The 15,390-nt window shown below is 44.0% G+C and overlaps 1 protein-coding gene across 5 annotated transcripts in view; it reads left to right on the forward strand.

Annotated features, from left to right (window-relative positions):
* CHN1 (chimerin 1) overlaps positions 1-15,390 on the forward strand; it is a 93,779-nt gene that overhangs the window by 58,395 nt on the left and 19,994 nt on the right. For all 5 annotated transcript variants that reach the window (XM_036386770.1, XM_036386769.1, XM_054515461.1 and 2 more), the window contains one exon: positions 7,112-7,189. In XM_036386770.1, the coding sequence (XP_036242663.1) occupies positions 7,112-7,189 (78 nt within the window). The remainder of the gene's footprint in view (positions 1-7,111; positions 7,190-15,390) is intronic.

Below are 15,390 nucleotides of genomic sequence, written 5' to 3' on the forward strand. Positions count from 1 at the left end.
TCTGCCAGTTCTTGGTCCCCTTCTGTACTTTTCCAGGTTTGATTGGGGTTGGCCCCCTTTTAATGCAGTTTGTTCTCAGGCAGAAGAATGGGACTGTGGTAAGGAGCTACTACAAAGCAAGGAGACAGTTTCAGAGGCTGATCCTGTCAGTTCTCATAGGCATGAGAACTCTCCTCACCACAGTCAGAGTTAGGAGCTCATTTCTTAGCTTTTTGGGTAGCTTTGATCATGGTGTTTGATTGGCATCTCCTGCCTCAGTGTCACACAGCTTGGTGGCAGCTCTCCTTTTGTCAAGCACTCACATCCTGCCTCTTGCAAGCAGGCTGGTAGTCTCTGTCTTGAGGGAGAGGGCTGGAGCAGTGGGTTATTTTAACACAGGCAGCTGGGGCCCTGGGGACACTGGTGTCTGCAGGGAAGAGCCCTGTGGCTCCTGCTTGTCCTGGGCTGAGGGCAGGACTGCATTTCTTCATCCTCAGTGCAACTCTGTGAGGACGTATATCACTGTTTAAGCTGCATAAAGGAACTTGTAGCTATAGCTTATAAAACCCAGTGAGCACCATTATTGAGTGCAACATCACACCCCTGCCTGTGCACACCCTTGCCACATGCCCACATACACCCCTGTAGTGGGATTTGTACTGATGGGATGTGGAGTTAGCCCTGGAATTACCTGTACATGGCAGGCCAGTTGCTGACCTCCCTGAAAGCTAAGTCACTTAGTATTAGCAAAGTCCTCCAGAACCAGATCAAAAACAGAACTTCTCCCTAAAGGCACTGAGAAAATTTTATTTTATTTTTGCCATGTCTAGATCCATAGTTATATACCAAAATATATCCCCCCCTTGGAAAAGGATGGGTTGTATTTGCCACTGAAAAGTTCCTTGCTTTTGTGCCACCACCCAGAAAAGTAAATGTTCATTGTTTTTGCCTTGCCAGTAACTGAAAGAGAGGAGTAGTCACGTGGGTGCTCTTTGCTGGTGCACAGTTTGGAATTGTCATTCCAAAGGCCCATATCAGTAACTGCCAGGAGCAAATCTACAACCTCTCAGCCTCTAGAAACAAAATAAACCCAGATCCCAATCAGCTGCAGTGACCAGTAGGTTTTAGGAGTAAAGCTACAGAAAAACTTTTCTGTTGGATTCCCTTAAGATCTCCCTGCTTTTTTATGAGTATGCTCTGCATGGTAAGCACACCGCTGGGAGCATACAGTCTTCCCAAATAATACCAATACACTTTAATTGTATTGTACAATACAGCACTGAAGGAACTCACTTTTGATGCAGTAATTTCTAGCAGCAATATCAGGCAGCATTTTTTCCATTATTTAAACTTTGGATTTATTTATTTATTTAACAGCCTTACTTTAAGTCAAGCCAACATTTTGGCTGAATTTGTTTAATTAAATTTTCAATTAAACATTTTTTTAAGCCTTCTTTTAAAATTCTAGATATAAAATGTTCATTAGCGGCTACAGAAATCATGTATGATTTTATCAAAAATATAAATAGCCATTTCTTTAGATTTTACCATAAGTATTTCACTGGAGGGGGTGGGAAAGGTCTGATTTAATTAGAAGTCAGTCCATTTAGAAAATTTTGTCATAAAAACCAGAACTTTTCTCAGGACTAAGATTTCATCATTTAACCACTACTTAAACCCAACTCCCCTGTGGGTGACTGAAAGCAGGGCTTGCTGTTGCCTGAGGATTCCTTTCTACCTGAGCACTGTGAGAGCCTGAAGGTGTCTATGAGCCAAGTAAATGTGGTTGTGTTGGAACAGCAGCAAGACAAGTCGCTGGTGGCTGAGTCTGTGTGATGGTCCTTCCCACCCACCTTCTGAGATGTCTTCTTTCAGGCTGAACCTTTCTTTTAATAGCATTCCTACCCTCTGCTCACAGCATGTGAGCAGAGGCTGTGCCTGGCATTGGCATTCTACAAGTGAAGAAAATTCACTGAAAGCAGATTATCACCACTTTTATTTAAAAAGTAAAATTTTGGGCTACTCTTTCCCCTTCAGAACAATCCTGTGAAAGATATGACTGGGAAAGTTATATTTAGCTCGGAACAAACTTCCACTAAGAGCAGCACTGAGGAAATTGGGCTCAGTTTCACAATCTGACTGATTAGCTTTTGAAAATCATGTACTGAGGCCATAAAATATGCTCATAAAGTGTTCATACAAGCAAGGATTTTCTGAGCATATGCATTTGGCTAAGTTAGCTATACAGTGAAACAGAATACTGCAAAATGTACAGTGGCTCACTGCATAGTAAACCAAGTGTCTTGTTTCTTTATACATGTACAATAGGGAATCATCTTTGATGTTTTTAAAAATTGCTTGCAAAATAACTGCTGGTTATTATTAAAATGCAGAGAACGGACCATATTTTATACACATTCTGAAACAATAAAGGCATATTTAGTTAGTCATAACAACATGAAAATACCATTTGAGAATGAGAAGCCTGTAGTGTATTACGCATGCATTCTGAAGAAAACATGATTACGTGTCTGAGAGTGGAGCCAGGTGCTCAGAAAACAAAACATTCCATTCTATTGGAAATGCATGTGGGCTTCAGGATCAACTGATCAACTCTAATCTGGTTATTCTAGGACCTGTGATCTTAACCTTACTTGAATTTTTCTGTTTTGGTTGGGGTTTGGTTTTGGGTTTGTTTTTTTTCCTGAAGTAATTTCACTTTCTTACTCCACAAATGGGAATGCATTGATTTCCCTTTTTAGAAAGATAATTTGTACAATGTTGACTGAACTGTGTGACTGGATTAAACTTACATAATGTGTCTTTCAGAGAGTGACTAATTGGAATTTACTGCAAGTCACAGATGACTTTTAAATCAATTCTGTGAAGGCTTCATAATCAGACTTACTGATTGGGAGATAGCAGAAAATACGCATACATTATCCATCTAACACTGAGAGCAGATAGTGCTCCAGTGAACAGCTGTTTCTCCTGCACCCTGAAGAACTACTCCAGGGGAAAGTAAGGAAAGTGGAGTCCCAGTAGGACCTAGACTGAACCACTCCTACAGCTGAGGTTTTACAACAAATGGGAACATTTGAAATAGCACATTACAGTCTTTTATTCCTTCCCCCCCTGCTTCAGTCTATATGTAACTTGTAGAACCTCTAAACAGATGTTGTAGTTTAAAGGCTGTTGTGTTGCTGGGTTTGACTTTTTGGTGCTTAAATCACTAAAATGTACAGGACTGAGGCTGCTCTGGTTGCATGCCCTGCTGAAAAGTTGCTCAGCTGTTGCTTCCAGTCATTCCCTTTTCAGTTCACCTTAGTCCTGTGAAATCACGTCCTGAAATTAAATTTAAGAATGACAGCCTTGCAGTTTCCTTCCTCATGGAGGCTGCACAGCATATTCCTCCCTGCACTTGCAATTATGATTGTAAATGTTTGTCACTCACAATTGCTAAAAAACCCCCAAAAAATTAAGAGGTAGGAAATTACTTTCTTCTTCAGATTTTTACCTCTTTTTCATCCGGTATGTAGCAGACAGTATCTTCAAGCAGTATCTTCAGGCAGAGCTAGTTACAAAGATAATTTGTTGGAAAATGAAAGGCTCTGGAGAAGAGACTTTGCTGGCAGGTGGGAGTGCAGGAGCCACAGGTGGAGAGCAGACACTGAATCAAAAGCCAGCCCAAGGTGTAAGAAGAGGAGCAGGACGTGCAGGCTACAGGCACTAGAGGCAGCACAGAGAGCCTGGAGCAGGACAGTGCCTTGGGAGTGGATAGCTTGATAGCTTCCTGCAGGATTTGAGTTAAGCCCCAGGTCCTTGCCTTCACTGGTTTGCTCTCAGGGTGACTCATCTCTGCAGTGACTAGGGCTGCCTGAGGACAGTGGCTCGCTCTCTCTTACTTTGTTATCTCACATACTAAAAAGTTAAAGATCTGGCCCTGCCTGATGACCCAAACTGTTGTCAAGAAGGTGTGTACAACAGAAATTTCAGTCTTCAGTTTGGTTTTCAAAATGAGGGATTTGGTGTGCGTAAAGGAAAGCATTGTTTGCAAAGCCAAACACCCAAAGTTAGGCAACGGCAGAAGAATGAGCATACACATTATAAAATTGTGTCATCTACAAGCAGTTGTATAAATTTTAATTTTTCAGTTGCTAGCTTTATGGCTTTAACTTTGTTTCAATCTCTGTTTCTGGTGTACACTACTGTAAAGCAAATAACCCAGGCAAATGTCTGTGAGGGTAGGTGGTGAGGCCAGGGCTCCTTTGTTTGTAAACAGCAGAAAATGCTGTGCATTGAACAATGGGAAGCTGATTTATGCCAAACCAATAAGCAGTCTCTGTTAGAGTTCTGTAACACAAAGCAATGTTAAAATTAAAATTCATAATTGTATAACTACTTTTCAGATTATAACACGTTTTCATAATTACAACCATGAGATAGGACCTTTCCTGTGGGGTAGTTTTACTTACTTTTTATTGGCATTCTTAGATTTAATTTTCCAGGATCCAGAGATCTGTTTCTACTAGCATGACTCTAAAGTGCCATTGGAAATAACTCAGTTCTTCAGGATTAGGAAAAGAGAAGCTGACAATTAAGGAGTAAGTATGCCAAAAACCAGATATGTGCTCTACTAGTGATTGAAAGGGAAATTCAGCCTGCTTTACCTTGCTTCTTAAGTAGAATTGCATAAAATAGTAAGAGTTGATTCAGATAGTAAATTTATTGTTGAAACTCACTGTGTTATTTATTTCCAACAAATTCAATTTTCAAAGAATTTATTTCCAATATGAAGCATTTTTTCCCCTTAAAAATAAGAGGAACTTTGGGTTGCAGAGAAAAGTGTAATGAAATGTTTTTAGAAATCATTACTTACTTCCTGAGCCTGTTCTCACTCAAAGTTGTTTGGAGAGGATGACTCCTCTGGGGCAGGTGTAGGTCCACCTTGTTCCATGGGGACTTAATCTGATGTAATTCTTGAGAATTAAACCATGAAGTGACTTTAGCTAGAAGGAAAAAGGAAAGGAAAGGAAAAAAGGGCTTCTTCCCTGAGTCCATGCTATTTTCACACTTTGTGTAGATAAAGTGTCAGTTTTTATCATCTCTTACTCGTCATCTCAGTTTTCTTGATCTTCTATTGCCATGGACTGTTAATATACTTGCAAGGATGGACAGAAAAATGTCAGAGGAGCATTCACCTGCATTAGAAAGGAGTGGTTAAAAGTAAGACAAGAAGATTGAGTTAGTCATTGGAAAAGTATTTCTTGATAAGATGGATCAAGCAGCCTCCTGCCTGTATTGAAACCAGGAACTGAGTCAGACCCTTGTATGAGCCAGTAATGTCTGACAGCATTCTCCTGTATGATCAAGAGATCAGTGTTTCAATTATTAGCTGCATTGCAGATTAGTGTTTAGTGCAGCACCAGCCTTGATCCTTAATCTCTGCACCATGACCCTCTGCTGAAACCCAGCAGACTTTTAAAACCTGTCGGGAAGGTTATGGGTGGCCACACAAGGGAACAGAAGAGGGGCTCCCAGTGAGCACTAATCTCAGCTGTATTGGCAGGACTGAGCTAAACTGGAACACTGTGATCCAGCTGCAAAGCACATACCAATTCCACCCAGAAGCTTGTGACAAACTGTGCTTGTCGTCGGTTTCTGACTCAGGAGAGATAAAAATACCTCCGCTGCAGCAGGGAGAGCGGTAGCAGTGCGGCAGGCTGTGCAGGGGGAGGGAGGGCTGCGCGCCGCTCTCTGCACAGGCGGGGAAGGAAAGGTCCCTGGACCCTGCATCTCATCCAGCCCCACGCTGTAAAGCTTGGCTGTGCTCAGATCAAGGGTCCGTTCTTGCTGTCTCTGACAGAGACTGTTCACAAACGCTTGGAGAGCGCCGGGGCAAGGCGGCGAGCCCTCCCGGCTGGCAGCGCTCGGCTGCAGGGAGCTGGGCTGCCCCGGTGGGCAGCTCCGGCTGGCTATGGCACAGTCTGCCCTGCTCCTTCGGGAGCCCCGTGGCTCCGGCTCCGTGGCAGTTGAGGTCAAGGCTTTAATGGTTGTGTGGAATGGTTTGTGTGAGGGCTGGCCAGAAACAGACGGCCCTGGGCACATTTCATCGTCACTTGCATCCGTCCGAGGTTCAGGTTTCAGTTCAGTGGGAGACTGTGGCCATTCACCTTCTGTTAGGATCGGTAAATTTCTATAGAGAGGCGACAGCAGCAGTGCGGGGTTCAGGTCTTTGCTGGGTGGAGCGCTGCAGTGAACTTGGGGTGACATTTGTGTTCACCTCCCTACACGATGTGAGATTAGTGAGAATGTTTTCACATGAAAAGTACTGAAAAACCTAATTTTAAGGGAAGACTGGTGTCCATCAGGGGTCGCATTACCCGCTCCTGGCCGTACCCCCTGGTGCACAGGCCACGTCAGACGGGGGGGTGGGGGAGAGCCGCTTCCCGCCGTGTCCCCGGGGCTGCTGCGAGCTGCCGTGCCTCCCGCCGCACCCCAGCAGTGCACCGGTGCCATTTGCCAGCGGTGCGCGGCTCACACCGCGGGTGCCGCTCCCGGGGCCCGCCGCTCCGTGAGGGGCCGGGCCGTGCCGGGCGGGGCCGCTCCGCCCGCCTGGCCGGGGCTCCATTGGCTGCGGCCGCCCCGGGGCGGGGCCGCTCCGCTCCGCGCGGGGCCGCGCCGGGCAGCGGGCGGGAGCAGGGCGCGAGGCGTGCGCGTCCCCGCGCCCCCCGAGCCGGCCGCCGCCGATGGAGGCAGCGGCCGCGGGCTGCGCGTCCCCGCCGCCGGCTGCCGCCCGCCCCCGGCCCGCAGGCCGCCCGCCCGCAGCGCCCGGCCCCGCGCCCCGCCGAGCCCGTGCCCCGCATGGCCGCGCCGCCCGCCCCAGCAGCCTAGGCTGCGGCATGGTCCGCGCCGCCCCGGCAGCCCGAGTGTGACCGAGCCGCCTCCGGGCAGCATGCCGGCCAGGGAGCCCTGGGCAGCGCACCGAGCCCGCGGCAGCGCCGGGCACCGCGCCGGGCACGAGGGCCGGCAGCAGCGCGATCTGCTGCTCGCAGCCTTGGGCATGAAACTGGGCGCTCGCAAGGCGTCCGTGACAATCTGGCAACCTCTTAAACTCTTTGCTTATTCGCAGTTGACGTCGCTCGTCCGAAGAGCAACTCTGAAGGAAAATGAACACGTTCCAAAATACGAGAAGGTTCATAATTTCAAGGTAAGACGTTTTCCTGTCTAATTTCTTTTTCGGGCAAGGGGACTTCAGCTCGTGTTTTGAAAGGGGTCTGGTAGGGACGCTGTGACTTTCTAGGAACTTAAAAGCTGCAAGTAAAGCTTATTGCCGGTTACATCAGGGAGGCACGTTTAGAACATAGAGCAGAGGAACCGGGATTTTGCTGTTGGCTGCTTGTGTGCACGCATTTGTTTCAATGATATTTGCCATATCTAGTTATCTGTTTTATTTAGAACTGGATTGTACTGAGGAGATGCTAAAGGTGAGAAAAACGGCAAAGTTTTCTTTCAACTCGAATGTAGTCCAGTTTTACTTTCAATGCAAAAAACCTCTCAGATCTATAGTTAGATGATTGAATTGATCTTATCTCAGTTTGTCGATCGTAAATAGCTTTGGAGGTAAGAAGTGTGTTCTGCTGCATCTGGATTGAGCAGATGGTCTGCATTTCCCTTAGTTTCTGGCTTTTCTCCTGTGTCAATGCATTGAGTGTTGAAACTAACGAGGCTTATGCCATGAGGCTGTTGGACATGCTGGCATCAGCAACTACCTTGTGTTTTAATAAAATTTACTTAGTCTTCTACGTAGCTTCTAGTTATTGTTCTAATTACTTTAAATAACCAATGTTCTTTGGTAAGAGTGATACGTGTCAGTGCAACATATTCGTGCTTTGGGTCTGTCTGTAATAGGTGTCCAGTAAGGACTCAGTAATGTAACCTTTTGGTGGTCAAATACATTTGATGATAGGCAGTCTTAATTTTAAGACTACTTAAATTGATGTTTTACTGGATTCCTGTAGATGACAGTACAAATTTCATATATATAATTTGAAGGCCAAATGTTGTCTTTAATGTAAAAAAAACCCCAAAAAACAAAAAAAAACCCCTTATTTTTATTTCTTTTAAGAGAAGGGCATATTGTTAATGTAATACAGGCATCTGATGATATAAGTATCCATTAAATGTCTCCTGTTTTCAGTTTTGATTTCCATCATGCACACATGTCGGAATGTGGGAATGTCCACATGCATGCACATATATTAATTTACCTATTCTCCATCTGATTTTATTTAAACCACCTTCTGGCTTTTGAGTGCAGATAATCACCAAAAGTGGAAACTTTATGTGATCAGGATGTTTTGTTTCATTTGAGTACTTCCATTAAGCACAAATTTGAAAACTGTGTACAGAATGGTATGTAAGAAGCGTTTAATATGAATGCTTGGCTTAACATATTTGTGCTGGCTGACAGTTCAATGCAGAGAATTTTTTCACAGGCTCCTGAGGTGTCCTAAATATCTGCAACATCTTGTAATTTTCATTTGTTCCTTAGAGTTTGAAGATCATTCTTGCAGATGCTAGCAGATCATGATTTTCCATGTACTACAGTGTATGTAGGATAATAAGTATTTAATTTTGCACATCTGTGTTCCCTAGTTGCTTTTCTTTAACAGCCTGAAACATATCTGTTTTGAAAATAATCTGATAGCCTCATTTTCATTCATTTGGGTTTGTTTATTTCTTTTTCTTCCATAAAGTGTTTATGGAAAGTTTCAGAGCTGTGAGTTTTCTAGTCTTTTCCAAAACCAGACTGTATGTCTGCTCCAAGGTCATAGCCATGGCATAAACTTTCCACATGGATTATTTTCTTTATAATAGTTGTACTGTAGTTCGTTTATACATACTGTTGACAGAAAAATATACCTTGAGAAGTAAGTCTATTCTCAAGTCAGTAGAATGGAATCGCCTTTCACAAATAATTTTGCTATAAAAGACTAGAAGGGGACAAGCCCCTTACAGGGTGTGCTGGAACCAACTTTCCCATGGAAGGAATGCTGCTGGCAGTCATGAACTCTAAATGTATCCACTCTCCCATCAGAATAAAAAGCAAAAAGATAAGCTCTTAGCAAGTGCTGTGTTATGGCTCTAAAATGAATGGCTATCCTTAGCTTGTGTGCTTCTCTCCTTTATAATTTCTTTGCATCTGTCAGGTTTTTTTCCTTGCATGTATAGATGTCATCATTTAACATGTCTGCATGAGTCTCCGAGGTTGCCTGCCAAGCAGCAAATCTGCCACCCGTGTGGAGAGGAAGGAAATGTCAGGCCCATAGTCTTCAATCTAGACTTTTGAAACAAACCAAGAAAAAACAACTGAGAAATTAAATAAATTTATCTAGTTCAGCTAATCAGCAGTGACTGCTGTCCCCAGAGGCTCCACAGCAAACAGGAGTGTGTCTGCTGCTTTGTACCTCTGCAGCTGATCTGCTTCTTGTGCTGCAGGCACAAGGCACCAGATAGGGACCCCTAACCCTCTCCCAGCAGCTTCTTTGATCAGTCACATCACTGCTCACAGAAATGAAGGGGTCTCAAAAATCCTTTTATGCTGAAAATGCTGCGGCAGCCTAGCAGAGAGGGGAGAAATGGAGAACCACACATGCACAAGCAGCAGCGGTGTTTTCCTGGGGAAGGGAAGGTGACAGCTGCAGCCACTCCAGAGGCAGCCTGGGGTTAGCAATCATCCCAGAGAGCTGACCACGGGCTAAGGGACCTCAGTTCTCCCTGCACCTCCTGCCTCTGTGGGGTGGGTATTTGGGGACTCAGGTGCGATTGGAACGCTCAGACTCTGTTGCCTGCACAGAGCTCAGGTAGAGGAACACGGTGGCAAAGGAGCAGTGCAGTGAATCCTCATTACAGGAGTGCAGTGCCTAGGGGAGGGGTGAGCATGAAAGCTGCTTTTAAATCATCAAGAGGTCCCCTGAATAAATCCATTAACCTATGTTTTGCTCCAAGGGTTGTTTGAAAGAAGAATGTAAAGACAGTTTTACTAGGAGTGCTGACATGGCAGGGTTTTTGAGAGGATTTAATCTTACTTAAATCTCCTGGAATGTGAGTTGTCTCCTGCCTGAAGGGAACAGGCTGGGTAGCCAGGGTGACAGGGAGCTCTGCAAGCAGAGCAGGTTGGTAATGATCTCCAGCTCTGTAATATTCTCCTGGCTGGGAAAGTCTGGTCTCTCATGAACACATCTCAAATGCAAATACAGAGTGCCTGAATTCTCTTAAATTAATCTCCATAAGTAAAGAAAGGGATGATTATTTATAAATGTCAGTTCTGAGTTTTAAATGCATGTCCTTCAGGATGAAAGCTAGATGTGAAAAGTATTCTCCTTTTAAGCATAATTTTGCCTTTTCTAATTTATAGAAAAATATAAGTTTATATTTCTGTGTTCTTCTTTATAAATCTAATGTAAAAGATTACATTTTCTTATAATTCAAATATATCAGATTTTCTAGTTTTCTAATAATTTTAGTTTTCTAACCATTTTCTAATAATTCAAATATATTAAAGAGGCTTACGTTGTTTGATAGAGCATTTTATTTAGCTCTAATTGAGCTAAATAAATGTCTAATGGAATTTGACATGAGTGTAACTTGATTGCAAAAAAATATCTTTTTGCATATTTGGATTACTTTTGATTTCCTTCTGTTCACTGCACTTTTTCTGAAATCCAGCACACTGAATGAGATCTCTTGTAAAATGAATCCTTAGACCAAATGAGGACAGTCACTTCACCATCCTCAAAATTTCAGCCCCACCTTTTCTCAGAGAAAGGCTTTTTATTTCTTTCAATTCACTAACCATTATGGGCAATAAATCTCCCCACAGTCTGTGGTACAAATGTATCAATATGGACAGGGGGGGGGGGTGTGTGTGATGGATATCAAGCTCATTCTTCCACCCAGTGTAGATGAACAAAAGCATCTTCTATTTGGAAGCTCTGGGAGACCTGTGCTCTTTTGTGCTCTTGGAAGTGCTGACAAGGAGCATAGCTGAAGCCAGTGGGGTTATTTTCTTACAAAAAGAAGTAAATCATAGGGGAAAGTTTTGTAACAGAAGAGTTTACAAAATTCTGTAACTTCATAGAAGCAAACAGAATAGATTCATACCTAATCATTTCCATAAATTTATTCTACCCCTGGATCCTACCAAAAAGAATGCTTTTTACTGTCCCTTACAATTCTCATAGTTGCTTATATTGTCCCCAAAAGGCAATAATTGTGACAGCTTGTAAATTAAAATAAAATTTCCTACTCAGCTGATATTTAATCTATTCAGCTGGTCTAAGGATAGGAAGCAGCTGGGCACTTCTGGGCAGGCAGATGAAGGAGGTTAAGGCAATAGAGGAACTGCAAATCTGAAGAGAAAAGGGGCAAGGTGGCATGTGGATGGAAAATGAGAGGAGGAGCAGAGGAAGCTCTGGGTTGGAAGGTGTGAAGTGGGCTCTAGCCCAAAAGACTTAGACAGCCAGGTAATCCAAGTTGGGTTTAAGGTTTTCTCCATCTTCTCTCTCTGGTGAGGCAGTTTATTAGGGTAATGAACACACAAGATTCCCCTTGCTCAGTGCTCTGCACTTCCTCTCCTCATCTCTCCATTTCTGCTCTTGGTTTGTTTCAAAACATCCCATAGTTTTTTGCTGATAAAAAGGTCTATCTAATGAGGTACCTTCTGCCCTGGGTCCACCCTCTCTGACATGGAATATCTTCTGCATCTCCTCACCACCTGATGCTGTGCTTTGGACACTGACCTCACTCCTTTGCCTGGTGTTTGTGTTTGCATGGGGTTGGGAGAAAGAGATAAAACTGTACTTGAAAAATGTTCTTGATAAGGAGGGCAGTTGTGGAAGAGGAGCTGGGATTATGGGATGATAGCCTAAAAGGAAAGTAAAAATCTGAGCTTAACAGCAAGAAATCTCCTGGGTTGTGAAATTTGTTACTCAGTGCAATAACCTCCTCATCACTTGGCAAATTTAAAATAAGCCTGGACAAAACACCTTAAAGGTCTTCACTCCCCTTCAGCTTTTGTGACTCATAGGCCCTGGGGAAGTTTTAGCTCCCTTGGCTGGTTACAGGTATTCCTTCAGACATCTCTGGCTCCTGATGCCTTGAGCCAGCAGAACAGCCTGCAGGTGTTTCCTTGCTGCCCCTAGTCCAAGGCACAAACCATTCTTCTGCCTCAGTTAGTGCCATGGTGCTTCACTGGAGCAAGAAGGTGTCTGTGCCTGCCAGAATGGTGCTTCCATTCACCATTTTCCCCAGGATATTGCCTTGTTTCTCTCTTGCCTTTCACAAACCACATCTATCTCCAGAAGTGCTGGGTACTCTGATGCTGTTTCCTAGTCACTGTATTACTAGTGATGAGGGCACAGTCAATTAATTGTAAAAAATAACAATTGCAAGACTGCTTGCTTAATCAGTCAAGATTAACAGCATAATTCCCTTTCAAGCCAACACTTCTTCCAGAGAGATGTTTTTCCATGGGTGCTTAAAGTGAGTCAGCCAAGGTGCTGATGAGCCTTGTTAGTTGGGATTCCTCACCCCCTCCTCGACTGAAGCTTTCTCTGTGAGGATGACCCATTTGAAAGGCCAAATGGGGAGCTCCAGGCTAGAGAGAGCATGGTTTTCCAGAAGTAACTGGAAGTAGAATATAGCCTCAGGCATGCACAAGGAGTGAAGGCTCAGGTAAGGACCAGTCCCTGGAAAGACTTTGCTGGTATGGACAGACTCAAGCGTCACTTCAAGGAAGAGACTGCTGATAGTAACAAGAGTTACTCTGCCAGTGAAACTTGTATCACATCTTGGAAACAAATAACTCATCTGGCCCTGGCCCGGGTTTTACTGGGGTAATTGCATCTGTGCTGGGTGCTTTGCTAGTGTAAGTCATAGCAAATCACTTCCGTGCCACATCTTATTCTAGAGAGCTTCTCAGTAGAGCCATGCCTAAACACTGGGAAACAGGGAGATGGAAAATGCAGAAGTGCTTCTAAAAGGCCAGAAACTATAACAAACTCTTACTATATTAAGCAGAGCCATTTTTCTGTGACTTCTGACATGAACTCATTTCTATTTCTGATGTTCTGAAAACTGGGGCAGATGCTGATTTGGGGTAAATTGATCTAGTTCCACTGAAAAGAAGATGCTGGATTTTTTATTAGGAACAGAACTGGCACTGGACATATTTTTGAAATATCTTTAATTGAGCCACTGCACTAATAAATGAATATTCAGAGATAGCTGGGTGCCTCTAGCATAATCCCTGGGGAGAGCCAGTGTGTGTTCCCACAGATAAGAACACCTCAGGAAATTTAATGTTTCTATTAGACTCCTAGGACTTGAGGGGGGAACATGGTTCAAAGGCAGGGAAAATACCTGGAGAACATAACTGGAAAAAAAACTTCTACAAAACTTCTGTGAAGACCTCATCTGCTCTATATTGTTCCTTCTGAAACTCATAAGACAGTTCAATCCAGAAAAGCTTTTAGGCATTTATGGATTTTAGTCTCCTAAAGTATTTATTTAATGTTCCTTGCACTTTTTTTTTCCCAAAGTAGATTCCAAATAGCACAATGTTATTTAAACCTTTCTGGTTTTCTAGTGCTAGTCCCTGAATTCAGGCTTTGCCACTGATAAAAAATAAGAGAGAGAGAGAGAAAGCCTTTCTTCTAAATACTTAATTTATTTGGGCTGTAATTTCTTCCCACCACACCAGCAGTTTTTTTAGTCTGCATGTGTGGATCCTGTGAGTTTGGCTTGTGCACAGCCCAAAGCCAGACCAGCCCATTTCTCTGGTAAGGCTGGGAAGTGCTCCTCTGGGGAGGACTGGAACTTTGTCTCTAGAAGCTTCTAGTGCATATTATGCTCTCTCATCAACAGCTTTTCAGCTTTTCCTCCATATTAGCCTTAGGATCCTGACAAAAGCATTCATTTAGGAATCTCTCAGGGGTTTATGTTCTATTTATACATAAAGTACATGTGTAGTTCTAAGGATTATATTCAATTTTCACCTCTAGTTTCAGAATTTTTTGTATGGAGGCATGTATCGACTAAGTTGGACCTCAAGTAAAATGCAAAATGTTCCCATTTCCAGATATCAATTCAAAGAAAATCAGCTTTCCATCCTGAAAGAAAGGTGGCCACTTTCACTCAATTTACAAGCAAAAAAGCCAACAACCTGCAATTCTCATTTTTCACTTCGGCTCTTGTAGAGCACAAGCTAACCTCAATTTCCAGTTGTTCCCTCTCTGCTGACACAGGCAGTGCAAAGCAGAGAGTAAACAAGGTCTGACAGCGCTTCTGGCTCCAAGTGGGTGAGGATGCAGAGGGAGCTTGTCCTGGCCCACATTCCCAGTGCCCCCAGCAGCGATAGCCAGGCTATTTATACCGCACGCTCTGGGCGAGGGAGGCAGCTCTGACAGCAGCTCTGACAGCAGCTCTCCTCTCCAGAACTGCTGCACAGAGGCACTGGGGAGCTCCCAGGCTGCCTCCCCATGGCTGACACCCCAGCTGGCTGAGCAGGGTCAGCTCTAGGTCTGGAGAAGGTCTGTTCCATGCTCCCAGTTACATTCATTTCTGTTACACCTTCAGGTGAAAGCAATTATCTTGCAGATACTGCTCTGCCGTGTGGATTGTCATGGCAGTCTTCTGGCTTCTCAGATTACTTGTCAGCAGCAGTATTTTCCTCCTAGGAGAATTACCATGTGCTGGAATATTTGAAGTGCTTTGAGACCCTTGTTTTAGAGTCACTATCATCATAAAAGATACAAGGAAAAATTGAAGCATTGCCCAGACTGATGGTTGAGTTTCTCACTCCTATCTCTTCTTTACCCTTCACGTCCAGGCAATCTCTGGACCAGGGATGGATGAAAAGGACAATGCCTATTGGATGCCAGCATGGGTGTGCTCAGTGCCTGATAGAATCAGCTGTGACAGGGAAAACAGATGTTAATAATACAGGCTGAGTTCATCGTTCTAATTGGGATTTACAATGTCTCCCACATTCAGTTTAAAGCTTGGTAAAGCCCCAGTAGGCAGAATTCAGCTGATGGAATTGCAAATCAGTTAGGACCACTGAGCTGACAGTCTCCATCAGCAGTGTCTGATCATCCTTGGGAATTCGTTTGAAGGACAGTATAGCCAGCAGACCTGAACCTTTGGAGTACCATGCGGTGCAAATGCTGGGGTGTGGCACGTGTTCAGTCCCTGGTACACTTGGTCTCCTCTCTGAGCCCTGACAAGGCTTCTGCCTGAAGTGTAAGGCTCTGGTTGCCCAGGAGTATAGATCAGCAGTATTTTTTCCCATCCTTTTCCAAGGTGATGTATCCCATCCCACAACAGATGGCAATGGCTGGATTTTCC

This window comes from Molothrus ater, chromosome 7 (genome assembly GCF_012460135.2).
Source record: "Molothrus ater isolate BHLD 08-10-18 breed brown headed cowbird chromosome 7, BPBGC_Mater_1.1, whole genome shotgun sequence".
In the NCBI taxonomy this organism is placed as follows: Eukaryota; Metazoa; Chordata; class Aves; order Passeriformes; family Icteridae; genus Molothrus; species Molothrus ater.